The 16,340-nt window shown below is 29.1% G+C and overlaps 1 protein-coding gene across 6 annotated transcripts in view; it reads right to left on the reverse strand.

Moving 5' to 3' along the window:
* Positions 1 to 4,951: 4,951 nt before the first annotated feature.
* The window catches only part of Slmap (Sarcolemma associated protein), a 35,458-nt gene continuing 24,069 nt past the window's right edge, over positions 4,952 to 16,340 (reverse strand). For 5 of the 6 annotated variants that reach the window (XM_075293316.1, XM_075293312.1, XM_075293313.1 and 2 more), the window contains one exon: positions 4,952 to 13,645. In XM_075293316.1, coding sequence (XP_075149431.1) covers positions 12,116 to 13,645 — 1,530 coding nt within the window. In that variant the 3' untranslated portion in view covers positions 4,952 to 12,115. The remainder of the gene's footprint in view (positions 13,646 to 16,340) is intronic. The other variant, XR_012718720.1, reaches the window with a different exon arrangement.

Below are 16,340 nucleotides of genomic sequence, written 5' to 3' on the forward strand. Positions count from 1 at the left end.
CATATACATTTTTGAAGGCGTCAAGTTTTGTTGAACTGGCTTTTGTCTTTACCATTTTCTACTTGAAAAGCGTTCCATCGTCGCCCATCACAACGGCGATTATTTGAGAGATTGACTTGGAGAAACCAGATTATTCACAATGAGTTAGATATATTAGGGCTGTTTTCTTTTTGCACTGGATGCAACATTTGTATGAGCTATCCAGAACATCGTTGCACTGGTGTTCTATCCAGAACATCTCATCAGTGCAAGTCGCGCCGATGTTGCCAGATTTTATTTTGATAAAGGGACGCTTCATCGATTCACAATAGCAATTTATTGTGACTAGTTTGTCGAAAAACATGAAATTCAAAGTGGTACAGTGTCATAAATAATCGCAGCATTAAATATTTATTACTAATTGGAGCATTTCATACATTAAAAATACAAGATTTCACTTCTTTTCTGTGATTGTTTTTAAACAGCTGATTTCAGTGTTGCATATTTTTGGAGATGTCTTGGATAAACGAGTACTCTGTTTTCTTTTAGTCCTTCACGGCTTAGCATATCCAGTGCTAAAAGAAAACAGCCTTATTGTAAAGGTTGAGACCACAAAACAGCCAATGAAGAAGTGAAGTGTCACTCTCAGAGAGAATGAAAATACAAGAGGACGAAAATTTCTCTTCTACAAAAACAACAAATGTAAACCGTATAGATGTCGCACAATGCCTGCAGCCTTGGTATTACCGACGTTGCGGTCGAAGCGCTGTTTTGATAAATTCTTTATTAAGGCATCGGCAGTTATAATTTCAAATTGTCTGCCAACAAATTTAATAGAATGAAACGAATTATATAAAAGAACATTTGTTATTAGCAAGTAGGTTCTAAATCCTATATTCCTTACGTTTCGTAAAGCCGGCAGAGAACTGAACTGGGTGACGCCGACACAAACTGTATGATATTAGAGAAATTTTCCTCATGACTGCCACCTACTGACGCAACTTCGCTTCACAGTTTCGTCCTCTTGTATTTTATTCTCTCTGTTACTCCTAAAGGTAGGGATGCCAGATTTTGAAGAGGCAAAAAGAGCACATTCAGTTTATAAAAAGATACCATACGAAAAGAAGAGCACACTTTTTCAAATAAAATAAAAACATTTAATTTCATAATAATTTATTTAAAAATTAAAAAAAGGTACATAACATATACATTAAATAAACCACTTTCAACTCAAGCTTTTTACAATACTTTGTATGTCATTTTTTGGTGTTTTTGTGAAAAATGTTATTGAAAGAAGTTTGTTTACATTTAAAACAGAGTACAAAGTGAAGAAGCAACATCGGCGTGCTCCCTGCCAGCATTTCAAAGTTCCATTTCATCCTCATCGCTACCACCGACTCGTAAGTGACACTGCAACAATCGCCAACTGTGATAGTATTTTGCCATCACTATTCGCATGAAAGTATTTTGCCATTGTTACAAGAGCCATTTTATATTTTGTGAAACACCAAGCACAACTAGCTTCTTAAAATTTATTTAAATAAAAACGATAATGAAGTGCTGAAAACATTGTTATTTCGCTTAAAATTGTGAAAGGTATATTGGTGAACAATTCTTTACTTTCCAAATGGAATAAAGTGATAGTTTTTTTCGACATTCCGTCCGGAATAACTGATAGTCTGTAAAGCGCATAACTTGCAAATTGTAACTCAACATCAATATTTTATTAATGCACAAAAATATGTTAATTGTGATGTGATAGTCGTATAAATGTTATATTTATGAGAATTTATAAATGTTTAATAAAATTAATAAACATCTAAACAATCGTGTTTTACTTGACCACAATGATTCTTTTACAACTATCTTAAAATGCACTTTTTCTGATTGTTTGAAAGGGCTCTTATTGGCGTCCTTCTAAATGTATCCAGAAGGGCACCTAATAATTGCACTCATGCGATACTTTTTTGTAGTTACTTGGCGTGGTACAACTTCTCAATAGTGACGGCGCTTTTCCGAGGAGTTTTGGATATCGTATACGACAGTTTTCGACGTAGTGGGGATTCTCAGAAGCGCCCCCTAATTCAAAAATTTTGGGGGTTTTCAGCACTTCATTATCGATTTTATTTAAATAAATTATAAGAAGCTAGTTGCGCTTGGTGTTTCACAAAATATAAAATGGCTCTTGTAACAATAGTGATGGTTAGGTTAGGTTAGGTTATGTGGCAGCCCGATGTATCAGGCTCACTTAGACTATTCAGTCCATTGTGATACCACAGTGGTGAACTTCTCTCTTATCACTGAGTGCTGCCCGATTCCATGTTAAGCTCAATGACAAGGGACCTCCTTTTTATAGCCGAGTCCGAACGGCGTTCCACATTCCAGTGAAACCACTTAGAGAAGCTTTGAAACCCTCAGAAATGTCACCAGCATTACTGAGGTGGGATAATCCACCGCTGAAAAACTTTTTGGTGTTCGGTCGTAGCAGGAATCGAACCCACGACCTTGTGTATGCAAGGCGGGCATGCTAACCATTGCACCACGGTGGCTCCCAACAATAGTGATGGCAAAATACTTTCATGTACATTTCATACGCTTCCCCCATCACGGTTGGCGATTGCTGCAGTGTCACTTACGAGTCTGTGGTAGCGATGAGGATGAAATGGAACTTTCAAATGCTGGCAGGGATGTTGCAGCGCCTATCAGGCAGTGTGTTTATTCTCGATGGAGACAGCGTGTTTGGAAAAATATCTGAAAAACTATCACTTTGTTCACCAGAATTTTAGAATTTTATGCATAATAACTATGTTCATTTTTCTTTTTATTTAAATAAATTATAATAAGCTAGTTTCGCTTGGCGTTTCACAAAATATAAAATGGATCTTCTAACAATAGTGAAGGCAAAATACTTTCATGTACATTTTGTACTTTTTTATATGCTTCCCCCTCCACGTTTGTCGATTGTTGTAGTGACATTTACGAGTCTATGGTAGCGATGAGGATGAAATGGAACTTTGAAATGCTGGCAGGGTAGTTAAATTTAGGACGATTTTCGCCTGCGGCACTTTTTACACACAAATTGTTGTTACAACTGCTTTCTTTATTTATTTTCTTCATAACAGGTTGGGTGATAAGTCCCCGGTCTAACAAAGAATAACATATTTTTTTGTCCAAATTCGTTTTTATTATTCAACATAGTTCCCTTCAAGAGCAATACAACGATTATAACGACCTTCAAATTTTTTGATACCATTTTGGTAGTACTCCTTCGGTTTTGCCTCAAACTAGGCCTCAGTTTCGGCGATCACCTCTTCATTGCAGCCAATTTTTTCCCCTGCGAGCATCCTTTTGAGGTCTGAGAACAAGAAAAAGTCGCTGGGGCCAGATCTGGAGAATATGGTGGGTGGGGAAGCAATTCGAAGCCCAATTCATGAATTTTTGCCATCGTTCTCCATGACTTGTGGCACGGTGCGTTGTCTTGGTGGAACAAGACTTTTCTTCTTCATATGGGGCCGTTTTGCTGCGATTTCGACCTTCAAACGCTCCAATAACGCCATATAATAGTCACTGTTGATGGTTTTTCCCTTCTCAAGATAATCGATAAAAATTATTCCATGCGCATCCCATAAAACAGAGGCCATTACTTTGCCAGCGGACTTTTGAGTCTTTCCACGCTTCGGAGACGGTTCACTGGTCGCTGTCCACTCAGCCGACTATCGATTGGACTCAGGAGTGTAGTGATGTAGCCATGTTTCATCCATTGTCACATATCGACGGAAAAACTCGGGTGTATTACAAGTTAACAGCTGCAAACACCGCTCAGAATCATCGACACGTTGTTGTTTTTGGTCAAATGTGAGCTCGCGCGGCACCCATTTTGCACAGAGCTTCCGCATATCCAAATATTGATGAATGATATGACCAACACGTTCCTTTGATATCTTTAAGGCCTCTGCTATCTCGATCAACTTCATTTTACGGTCATTCAAAATCATTTTGTGGATTTTTTTTGATGTTTTCGTCGGTAACCACCTCTTTCGGGCGTCCACTGCGTTCACCTTCCTCCGTGCTCATTTCACCACGCTTGAATTTTGCATACCAATCCATTATTGTTGATTTCTCTGGGACAGAGTCCGGAAACTCATTATCGAGCCAAGTTTTTACTTTCACCGTATTTTTTCCCTTCAGAAAACAATATTTTATCAAAACACGAAATTCTTTTTTTTCCATTTTTTCACAATAACAAAAGTTGCTTCACAAAAGACGCTCTATCTCACAAACTAATTGACTTACAGACGTCAAATTTTGACACGAATCATTTGAAGGTTGGTACTATATAAAAATAATATGCATTTAATACTAGCGACGCCATCTATGTGTCAGACCGGGGACTTATCAGCCAACCTGTTAAAACCGAGGATTCAACCGAATTCTTTTGTTTTTGCAAAATGTGATTTTCCAAAAAAAATCGATTCACTACAACCACGTTCCTATAACCGGTGTAAAACCGCTTCTGTTTTATTCTATCCGAAAATCAACATTTAAACAAAATATAATAGTTTACTCTGCAAAAGTTCACTTTCCACGGATAATATTAAATTCAACAGCGTATAACTCCGGTTCTAGCAGATATATCTGCCTAAATTTAACTTTAACGGATAGGTGGAAGAGTTGGCAATTTACAACCGGAAAACTAAGGTCATACCATAACCTTTTTAAAATTGATGGACATGTTCATAAGCATTAATTGTACCCGTGTCGTCTGCCGTTTTATTTATTTCTTAAAACAATTATCATCAATGAATTCATGACCAGTTGTGAAAATCCCAATACTCTCATATTAGAATGTAATTTAAAAAAGAAAACTTAATGCATTCGGGTAAAATGCGAATATTATAATAAATTAAATTATAATTAAACTTACGTTCGTTTTTTTTTTAATTTCTAACTACGCTTGTTTAGAATGATATACTTTCTTCTTTTTTTATTATTATTATAAATTTTGTTTATTTGTTTTTGGGGTTTTTGTATATATTTTCTTGGTAATTAAATACTAATAATAATTGATTTCTGTTTGCTGTATTATTTCATATATTTTACAATAATTTAGCATGATTTCAATAATATTCTCTGTTTATTCAGCATTGATTTAAACTTGGATTTATTTCTCGTTTTGTGGCTTTGTAATCAACAGTCAAGCCAACTCACTGATTGAGGACCTAATAAATCTATTCTAACTTTGCTGTGGCATATTCATTCTTAGTAGAAATAAAATAAAAACACATTTTTTTTGTAATGTTAAAAATAATTTAAACAGCTAATTAGGCTGTGTTTCTTTTATAACAAAAGAAAAACTATATAGAAGGAGGGGGTTGTTGTTAAAGATGTGTAAGTCGGGATTTTTTTTCGTTTCAAAAACATATAACAATAATTTTTTTCGATTTAGGCCAAACAATTGAAGAATGCGCATTAGAACGAATTTTAACAGTTAGTTAACTGAAATTGTATGAAATTAATAAAGAATTAGAACTAATGAAAAATTATCTAAATATAAAGAGCGCAAAAAAAGTAAACTTACAATAATCAACAAATGGTTTCTACCTTTTCTATGCTTTCAACAATTTTGTATTTTGTGTTAATAAATTTTCAGGTTCTTGTTGCTTTTTTGTTATTGTTGGTTGGTTTGTTTCGTTTTTTCTTTTTTACAAATGCAAAAATATTGGTAGGTTACGACGTTGGGTGTTTTATGATAAGATATAAGTTTTGGATATGTTTAAAATTTTATGAGTATATTTAGAAATCAGAAAAATAGCTGCAAATATGTTTAAAATTCAAAAAATATTAACAAGGTATTTCGTTGCGAAAGATTTGGGGACAGTTACCATGAGAAACTTGCAGGGTCACAGAAAAAAAAATCACGAACATTTTTTCAATTAAAGACTTAATTGAGTTTTAAAAAATATTCAATTAAAAATTTAATTGATTCAACAAATTTTTTAATTGCAACAAAAATCAATCACAAAAATTAATAGTATCAATTAATTTTTTAAGTAAATCAATTAATTTTTAAATTGATTTTCAATTAATTTTTTTAATTGATATTATCATTTAATTGATACTATATTTCAATTAGAAATTAATTTCAATGAATTTCGACAAATTCTTTTTTGTGCGATCATAAACAATAGGCGTTGAGCAATTCCATTAAAAGTAATTTTCTTAGAACTGTATGATTGCTCTTTAACGGTGTAATGACAGAGAAAATATAAGAATACTATCCAATAATAACTAATCCTTACAATTTATATAAGCTAAACAAAAAACAAAAATAAGAAGAACTAACGATACAGCACAATACTTATTTATGCATTTAATGCATATATTTAGTAACAAACATAGATAAAAAATAAATTTAATTTGTTTTTTTTTTAAGTTTTATTCCATCTTGGGGTAACAAAACACAAACGAACAGGCAACTTTTTATGAAGTTACTTACAAAAAAAAAACAATAATACGCCCGATGCAAAATTAAAAAATGTTGTAAACTTTTTAGACTATCCTAAAATATGATTTAAACCGAGGTGATTATAGTTTTAATTTGGAAAAAAGCTAAATATACAAAGGACTTCATTCTATTTACTAATTTAGGAGTTACTCATGTGTGCAATGAATTCGAAAAAAAATCCTAATCAGAAAATATTTTTTTTTATTTATATATATTTATAATTTGGCAATATTTCCGGTGGGTACAACAAAACACTTTTTATTCAAACAATATCAATTTTTACTCACCATCGTAAAGAGATCTATTACTTTTCTTTAAAGTTTCTATTTGGAAGAGGTCCTACAATATCAATTTTTTCTAGCCATAATAAATAGATCTATTAATTTCCTTAAAAGTCTCGATTTTGTTGAGGTCCTAAATAATAGAAAAGGAGACAAATTGAGTGCGGTGTTATGTGAAAATTATACAACAAAATTATGCGAATTTCAAATTCTATAAATCGATATATAATTTTCGATAATAAACACAAATAGTATTTTTCTAATCGTCAAAATCGTATCAAAATGCACACGGTATTCAAAATCAAGTGATCCGCTTTTGACTAATCGACAACCATCATGATTCAAACTGAAAATTTTGTAAAGTCGATTTTAAAAATTAAACTTTTGAAAAAGATTTTTCAAAATTTTAAAAAAGCCGAAACTTGAAATCAAAAGCTCGAATAGTCTGCCGCAATCAGAAACAAATCAACCCTTCCATCAACGCACGGATTGACGCATGGTGTGTAATTCAACCTTTATACAATTTGATTACAAATTGTATAAGTTTCTCTCTTCAAATAAAATTCAAATTTATATTTCAACGCTTTACAAATCGACTTGCAAGATTACAAATCGATTTGCAAAATTTACTAATTAGGGTCGTTGCTATGTTCGGTTTTCTCATTGGCATTTAGATACCCAGCAAAAAAAAATTGCAAGCTCTTTTAAAGGCACAACTTTAAAAGCAAATCCAAAAATGCCCTCCCTAAGATGTTCTTAGGGCGTTTCGCAAAAAATATGTTTCCCTGGTGTTACACTACTTTTTTCCCTCATTGTATTTTCGCTCAAATAATAGTGTCATTCCAAAGTTATTGTTAATTCATAATATTGTGAGGGATACAGGATCCAAAATCTATGACAGTGTCCTTTATATTTGGCAATCAATTTCGAGAATGTCACACCTTTTTTTCCCAATCGAAATCGCCATTATTAATTTTAACTACACAGGAATTTCAATTTTTTAAAACTCGTTTTTTTCATATTTTTAATAAGAAATTTTAAATATTTTTTTTGTACAAATTATTGACCCTGTAAAGGCTTTGAATTGCTTAAATAAATGGAAATAAAAAATAAATAACATTTTGCCAAAAAATATTTTCAAAAAAAAATTATAAATCCATTCTAGAAAAATTTGTGGTCAAACGTTTTAGATATGCGTCAGAATGCATTACACAGAAAAAAAATTCACGAAAATTTTTCCAATTAAAATCTTAATTGAGTTTTAAAAAATATTCAATTAAAAATTTAATTGATTCAACAAATTTTTTAATTGAAATAAAAATCAATAACACAAATTAATAGTATCAATTAAATATTTAATTGGATCAATTAATTTTTTAATTGACTGTCAATTAATTTTTTAATTGATACTATCATTTCTGTGATTGAAGACATTTCAATTAAAAAATTAATTGGATCAATTAATTTCGTGATTGAATCAGAAAAAATTTTTTTTGTGTGTAAAAATCATAAAAAATATTTATTTGGCAAAATATGACACAAATTTATAATTCACATTCAATACATTGAAATCGGACCACACCTTAAGAAGTGATGCAAATTCAGTGCAACGGCTGTTGAAATAGTGGACATCCGTTCTATGACAATCACATGTTAAATTCATCGCTTCTGCGACAATTTTGCACCACTTCCGGAAACCAAAAAAAAACGTTTTCACTACTTTTTTGGGGAAGCTTTTTTTGTTGGGTAGTTATTTTATTACAATAATTTGAAAGCACAGAATTTTACTCAATGGATGTGTATGGAATTCTTCCATCTAAGTTTAGGCAAGGAATATTTTGGTTTTCATTTATTTTAATTTATTAATTATTTTGCAAACCTGCGAAAATAAAGTGATTTTCAACTCGAAGGTAGTGTCTTTAGCCTTTAGCTGCGCATTAAAAGTATTAAAAAGAGGGAAATTTCAAAAATCCTCACATAGTATAAAATTTTAATCAAATTACGGCAATGGAAAAATAGTAAAAATGACAGATTCTAATTGTTAACAAAAAAAGTTTATTTGCAAAGGTGAAAATTTTTTCAAGTGAGTATTTTTTTTTTTTCAAAAATAAATGAAAATGTTCTCTTAAAATTGTCCACTACTATTAATAATTTTCGGTGTTAGGGGACGCTCGCAGTACTTGCAAAACTCTTAACAAAACTCGAAAAATCGATATTTATGGAAGTAATTTCTTACAGTTCGCTCGCGGTCACGTGAACACCGCATAACATGAACTTTGCATATCGTGAATAGGCTTTTTCATACACTAACTACTCCTTAACGCTGAAAAACATGATATTTGACGTTTAAAGCAGATGCCAAGTACAATTTCAAATACACATACGGAATTTTTTAGTGATCTAATTTGGCTTTTTTTCGTGAATTTTAATTATTAATTTAAATTGCTTTATAATTCCATACCCACTGATATTTTTTCATGAAATTAAATTAAGTTTTTAATATTACTAATAACAAAAAATAAAAGACTATCACGCTAGAACGTGTAAACATCCCGAATATGGCTATGTTTTGTTCTGAAGCAAAACGTGAACTCTCTTGGTTTTAATTAGTTCACGTTACCGCGAGTGCACTGTAATTGTAAAATTCTGCTGAAGTACATCCAAATGTCAAATACCCAATAAGAAAAAATCGATTAATCAAGAAATATTATCTCTGTCGTTATTGGGGTTTATTCTTTTTATTTATTCCATATTTCGATCTGCTTCGGAGATCATTATCGATTGGAATGAAATGTATTCATAAACACAACTATATCCACGGCATACCCTATTGGACCAAATGTGAAATGCACCACACCTAGGACATACACAGAAAAAATTTTCACGAAAAAAAATTTTTTTTTCAATTAAAGTCTTAAAACATTGATTAAAAATAATTTTTTAATTTAAATAAAAATCAATCACAAAATTAATAGTATCATTTTTTTATATGGCTCAATTAATTATTTAATTGACCTTCAATTAATTTTTTAATTGATAGTATCATTTCTGTGATTGAAGACAGTTCAATTAAAAAATTAATTGGTTCTACTATTTTGGTGATTGAATCAGAAAACATTTTTTTGTGTGTGTTCGGAGATCCTCATTGACTGGAATGAAATCTATTAATAAACACAACTATATACGCTGCATCACCTATTGCACAAAGGTGAAATGCATCACACCTAAAGGTGGGTATTAAGATCGAGTGTAGCCGCTAAAATCGTCACTTTTTCACGATTACTTTTCTTTAATAATCCATTTTAAAGAATACAAACTTTATGAAAATTTGCTTTGAGATGTTCCCCATCAAATTATAATGAAATCTGCAACAAATATGTATAATTTTATGACTTGTTTTTACTGATTTAGTTTTCACTTTAGTGAAAATTAGCAGCTAAACTCGAACTTAATACTCACCTTAAGACATGCACAGGAAAAAATTTTCAGTTTTAAAAAATATCCAATTAGAAATTTAAATGACTCAAAAAATTTTTTAATTAAAATAAAAATCAATCACAAAAATTAATAGTATCAATTAATTTTTGAATTGGATCAATTAATTTTTTAAATGACTTTCAATTAATTTTTTTCTATGATTGATGACATTTCAATTAAAAAATTAATTGGTTCTGTGGTGACCCTTAGCTAGTGGAGAAAAATTCACTTTTCAAATATATCTAAATATCAAATCTAGTTGCCACAGTTTTTCATATTTAATTTTTAATTTCAATGTTTGAATTTTTCATTTTTACATTGCAGTAAGCATGGAAAATTTGTTCTTGCATTATATAGATTTTTTGAATTTCACTTGAAAGAAAATAATATATGTTTAATCAAGTTAGCTTCGATTTCTGTATTCTTTTACATATTATTATCAGTAAACTAGAAATTTTATTCATTCGTGTTGCGATGCTAAAAATAAACGTTTTTTTATAAAAAATTAATTGTCGTGTGTTTTAATTGAAATATTTTCTACTAACCACTACAAATTGGTGACCTCGAAAATTATTTGTGGAACACGTTTGTCATACTATTGTGGAGATTCAAAGAAAAATGGCAAATCCCGGAGAAAGTTCTTCAACATCAGCGGAAATTTATCGTGTAGCAATTAAGGCTCCACCATTTTGGCAATCGGACCCATTGCTGTAGTTCAAGCAAATGGAATCTCAATTTATAATGGCTGGTGTTACTCAAGATTCTACAAAATTTCATACGATTGTCGCCCACAGTTCAATTAATTTCGTGATTGAATCAGATTTTTTTTTTTATGTGTAAGACATTTCATTCCAATCGATGATCAATGAAGAAAATCGACATACGGAATTTAATAGAAAGAATTAAACCCAATATTAATCTCGAACCTGACTATTTTTAAACCGAAGTATAAAGTTAGAAATATTAACTGTCTCACTTTCATTTTAATTTGGTGGACTATGAAAAATATGAAAAATATCTAGGAAGATTAAGTGCTTTGGACACAAACAATTAATTACAAAATCTTGACTATTGAGTTACCAAAAAAATAAATAAATTAATTAATATTCACAAAATTATTAAACATATCCAAAACATTTATATATATATAAAACTAAAAAAAACTTACAATAGTGGGGTATATTTTTGATATATTTATATTTGATACAGGCCTTCATTATTTTTTTCTTTTTTTTTTAATTTTATAAATATTTATGGTGTGTTATTGGTGTGTATTACTAATTCTATTTAAATGGCTCTTTTGTTTTGTGTTTTTCTTTTTTTGTTTAATATATATATTTATGTATGTTTCTATATATATATATAGTAATGTATAAAAATGATTTGAATTACTATTAGCATGCAATTTTTTGTTCGTTACCTTTCCTTTATTTATATTTAATATAGTTTTTTTTATAGATTTTGTTGAATTTATGCAATATATTTAAATGTATGTCATTCATATATATATTCTCATTGCGTTTCTTTTCAATATTTTTGTTTTGTTTTTTATAATTATATATGTAAATCTTGTATAAATATAGATAAATTTTTAAAGGACAAAATAATAACAACAAAATGATTTAATAATTAGTAATTAATAACTGAAGATTTCCTTAACAAACGACAAATTTATACTCATATATATATAAATAGATGATGTGGAGTGGAGTGAAGAGGAAAAGAAAAGATAAAGGATTCGATTTGTTGGACAATAAATGATGAGATATATATTTGACAGGATTATGATGATGGTTGTATGGTGGGGAGCGGACATTGAAGGACATTGATGCTAATAAAGGCTATGAAATGAAAATTTTTAAGAAACCATAATCTAGAAATATGTGGATATCAAATATACTAAAATAGCTAAAATAATAAAACCACAGGGCAAAAAAAGTCTTAGCAAAAAATCGGTTGTTGTGACAACAACAGCATTGCCTCGACCAGGTTTTAGCTTAAGTGCTGCAATTTCATTGCGCAATTCAATATTTTGCTTTTGTTGCTCCTCCAAACGTTCTTTGTAGGTAATCAATTCTTCTTCGCGTTCTAGAGCAGTGACATTGATATTGGCCAAATCATCTTCTTCCATTACATCATCTTCAATATCCTGAATTCTTTGGCTATCAATAACTTCAGAACAAGCACTGGTGGTGGTGGTGGTGGTAGTAGATGTTTTATTTTCTATTTTATAGGCATTAGTTTTATTTTCATTGATTACTTGCTCCAAAGCCTTTTTATCCTCTTTTAAGGCCTCGATTACTTTATTCAAAGTTAGCATTTTCTGTTTGACATCATCACATTCGACCTGCATTATTTCCAATGTATGATGAGCCTCCAATTCAGTTTGTTGGAGTTTTTCATTTAATTTGCCCACTTGTTGTTTATATTCTCTTAATTGTTCTTCAAGTAAGACATTGGCTGTTGTGTGAGCATGTGGGCCTCCACCAATTTGTTTTATCGTACTATGTGAACTACTATTAACTGGTGAGTTGAGGCTTATACTTTCAACATCGGATATGCTATCCGTATCTTGGTCAATATCTTCACATGAGGTCCTTGATGAGTCGGGAGTTTCCAGTAAACGACTATCATTGCTCGTAATTGGACTTTTACCTCCTTTAGGGTTTTGGGTTTGTAACTTAACCAATGGGGGTGGTGATGATGAACCCTTCCCACTATCACCCGGGCGATTACCATCGCGTACAGAGTCCTTAATTTCATTGTAAGCCTCTATTAACATATTAACGCTAGATTTTAATAGCTGATAGTTTTTATTATGTTTGGAAAGCACCTTATTTGTAGCTGACGTTGAAGCGGTCTTACCACCATTACGCTTTATAATACAAGTCTCTTCCCCACCAGAAGCACCACTCTCTTCATCATCATCATCACTATTCTCATCAAATTCATAGACATCTTTTATTTTTGCCGAACTCTTCTTTTGATCCTTATTACCGCCTTCCTCCATATCGCCGCCGCCGCATTTTTCTTCAGATTCTTCATTTAGATTTTCAATTTCGGCTTCTAGCTCTTTAAGATTTTGTTCGACATTTCTTAATTTTTTCGTAAAATCGTTTGATTTTTTTGTGGATTTTGCTTGCTGTTCGCCTACTTTTATTTCTCTAAATTTGGCGTCGCAAACATCCTCCTCTTCATCACTGGAATCTATTGTTTCATCTTCATTTTCATTACAGATAGCCTTGAAGATATCTAGCGACCCTTCGTTCTTATTTAGATCGGAATTTTGCAACCATTTCATAATGGTTGACTCTTTCACACGTTTAGGTGGTGAGGTTTTTCCTTGGTTGAGCGATGCCAGCATTTTGGCCTTTTTCGATTTTGTTATTTTAGGAGATTTATCCTAAAGAGAAAAATGTGGATTTTTTGTATATATGATTATATATAAAACATGTTTTTTTAAATTAGATTGATTGCCAATAATAAAGGCATTCATCCAACGTTTTTTAATAGCGAATGATATATCCAAACATAAAGTTTTTCCTCTCTTTAGTTTTTCCTCTCTAATAGACTTTTTTGAAAAAAAAGAAAACGTCGAAAAGCAGTTGTCTCCAAAATCTACTTTCTCAATTTTTGAAAATTGGGTCAAATCGTCTTTAGATGTTAATCAAAGCCTACTAATCGAATTTCAGTTGAAATGGGATGGGATCACTGTTGCCACATTGGTAGAATTCTACCAAAAATGGTGGATTTTTTACTGTTTGGTACAATTGGTGGAATTCTTGATATTTAGGTAGATTTTGCAAAACATTTCCCTCCAATTAAAATGTACTTCAATTTTTATAGAAATTAAATTTTTGAAAAAATTTTCTGTAGAAATAAAATTTTGACATAATCTTTTATAGAAATAAACTTTAGACAAATTTTTTTAGGAAAATAAAATTTTGACAAAAATTTTTTAGAGAAATAAAATGTTGACAAAATTTTTTAGAGAAATAAAATTTTGACAAAATTTTTCTAGAGAAATAAAATTTTGACAAAATTTTCTAGAGAAATAAAATTTTGACAAAATTTTCTAGAGAAATAAAATTTTGACAAAATTTTCTAGAGAAATAAAATTTTGACAAAATTTTCTATAGAAATAAACTTTTGACAAAATGTTCTATAGACATAAAATTATGACAAAATTTTCTATAGAAACAAAATTTTGTAAAATTTTTCTATAGAAATAAAATTTTGACAAAATTTTTTATAGAAATAAAATTTTGACAAAATTTTCTATAGAAATAAAATTTTAACAAAATTTTCTATAGAGATAAAATTTTAACAAAATTTCTATATAAATAAAATTTTGACAAAATTTTCTATAGAAATAACATTTTGACAAAATTTTCTAGAAAAATAAAATTTTGACAAAATTTCTTATAGAAATAAAATTCTGACAAAATTTCTTATAGAAATAAAATTCTGACAAAATTTTCTACAAAAATAAAATTTTGACAATTTTATATAGAAATAAGATTTTGACAAAGTTTTCTTTAAAAATAAAATTTTGACAAAATTTTCTATATAAATAAAATTTTGACAAAATTTTCTATAGAAATAAAATTCTGACAAAATTTTCTAGATATAGAAATAACATATTGACAAATTTTTCTATAGAAATAAAATTTTGACAAAATTGTCTATAGAAATAAAATTTTGACAAAATTTTCTATAGAAACAAAATATTGACAAAATTGTCTATAGAAATAAAATTTTGACAAAATTTTCTATGGAAATAAAATTTTGACAAAATTTCCTATAGAAATAAAATTCTGACAAAATTTTCTATAGAAATAAAATTTTGACAAAATTTTCTATAGAAATAAAATTTAGACAAAATTGTCTATAGAAATAAAATTTTGACAAAATTTTCTTAGAAATAAAATTTTGACAAAATTTCCTAAAGGAATAAAATCTTGAAAAAATTGTATATAGAAATAAAACTTTGGGAAAATTTTCTATAGAAATAAAATTTTGTCGAAATTGTCTAGAAAAATAAAATTTTGACAAAACTTTCTATAGAAAAAAATGTTGACAAAATTTCCTGGAGAAATAAAATTTTGACAAAATTTTCTGGAGAAATAAAATTTTGACAAAATTTTCTAGAAAAATAACATTTTGACAAAATTTTCTGGAGAAATAAAATTTTGACAAAATTTTCTATAGAAATAAAATTTTGACAAAATTTTCTATAGAAATAAAATTTTGAAAATATTGTCTATAGAAATAAAATTTTGACAAAATTTTCTATAGAAATAAAATTTTGACAAAATTTTCTATAGAAATAAAATTTTGACAAAATTGTCTATAGAAATAAAATTTTGACAAAATTTTCTAAAGAAATAAAATTTTGACAAAATTTTCTATAGAATTAAAATTTTGACAAAATTTTCTATAGAATTAAAATTTTGACAAAATTTTCTATAGAAATAAAATTTTGACAAAATTTTCTATAGAAATACAATTTTGACAAAATTTTCTATAGAAATAAAATTTTGACAAAATTTTCTATAGAAATAAAATTTTGACAAAATTTTCTATAGAAATAAAATTTTGACAAAATTTCCTAAAGAAATAAAATTTTGAGAAAATTGTATATAGAAATAAAACACTGGGAAAATTTTCTATAGAAATAAATTTTTGTCGAAATTGTCTAGAAAAATAAAATTATGACTAAATTTTCTAGAGAAATAAAATTTTGACAAAATTTTCTATAGAAAAAATGTTGACAAAATTTCCTGGAGAAATAAAATTTTGACAAAATTTTCTAGAAAAATAAAATTTTGACAACATTTTCTATAGAAATAAAATGTTGACTAATTTTCTATAGAAATAAAATTTTGGCACAATTTTCTACAGAAATAAAACAAAATTTTCTATAGAAATAAAATTTTGACGAAATTTTCTAGAGAAATACAATTTTAACAAAATTTTCTAGAGAAATACAATTTTGACAAAATTTTCTATGGAAAAAAATGTTGACAAAAGTTCCTGGAGAAATAAAATTTTGAAAATTTTCTGGAGAAATAAAATTTTGACAAAATTTTTCCATA

Source organism: Haematobia irritans, chromosome 2 (genome assembly GCF_050003625.1).
Source record: "Haematobia irritans isolate KBUSLIRL chromosome 2, ASM5000362v1, whole genome shotgun sequence".
NCBI classification, from domain to species: Eukaryota; Metazoa; Arthropoda; class Insecta; order Diptera; family Muscidae; genus Haematobia; species Haematobia irritans.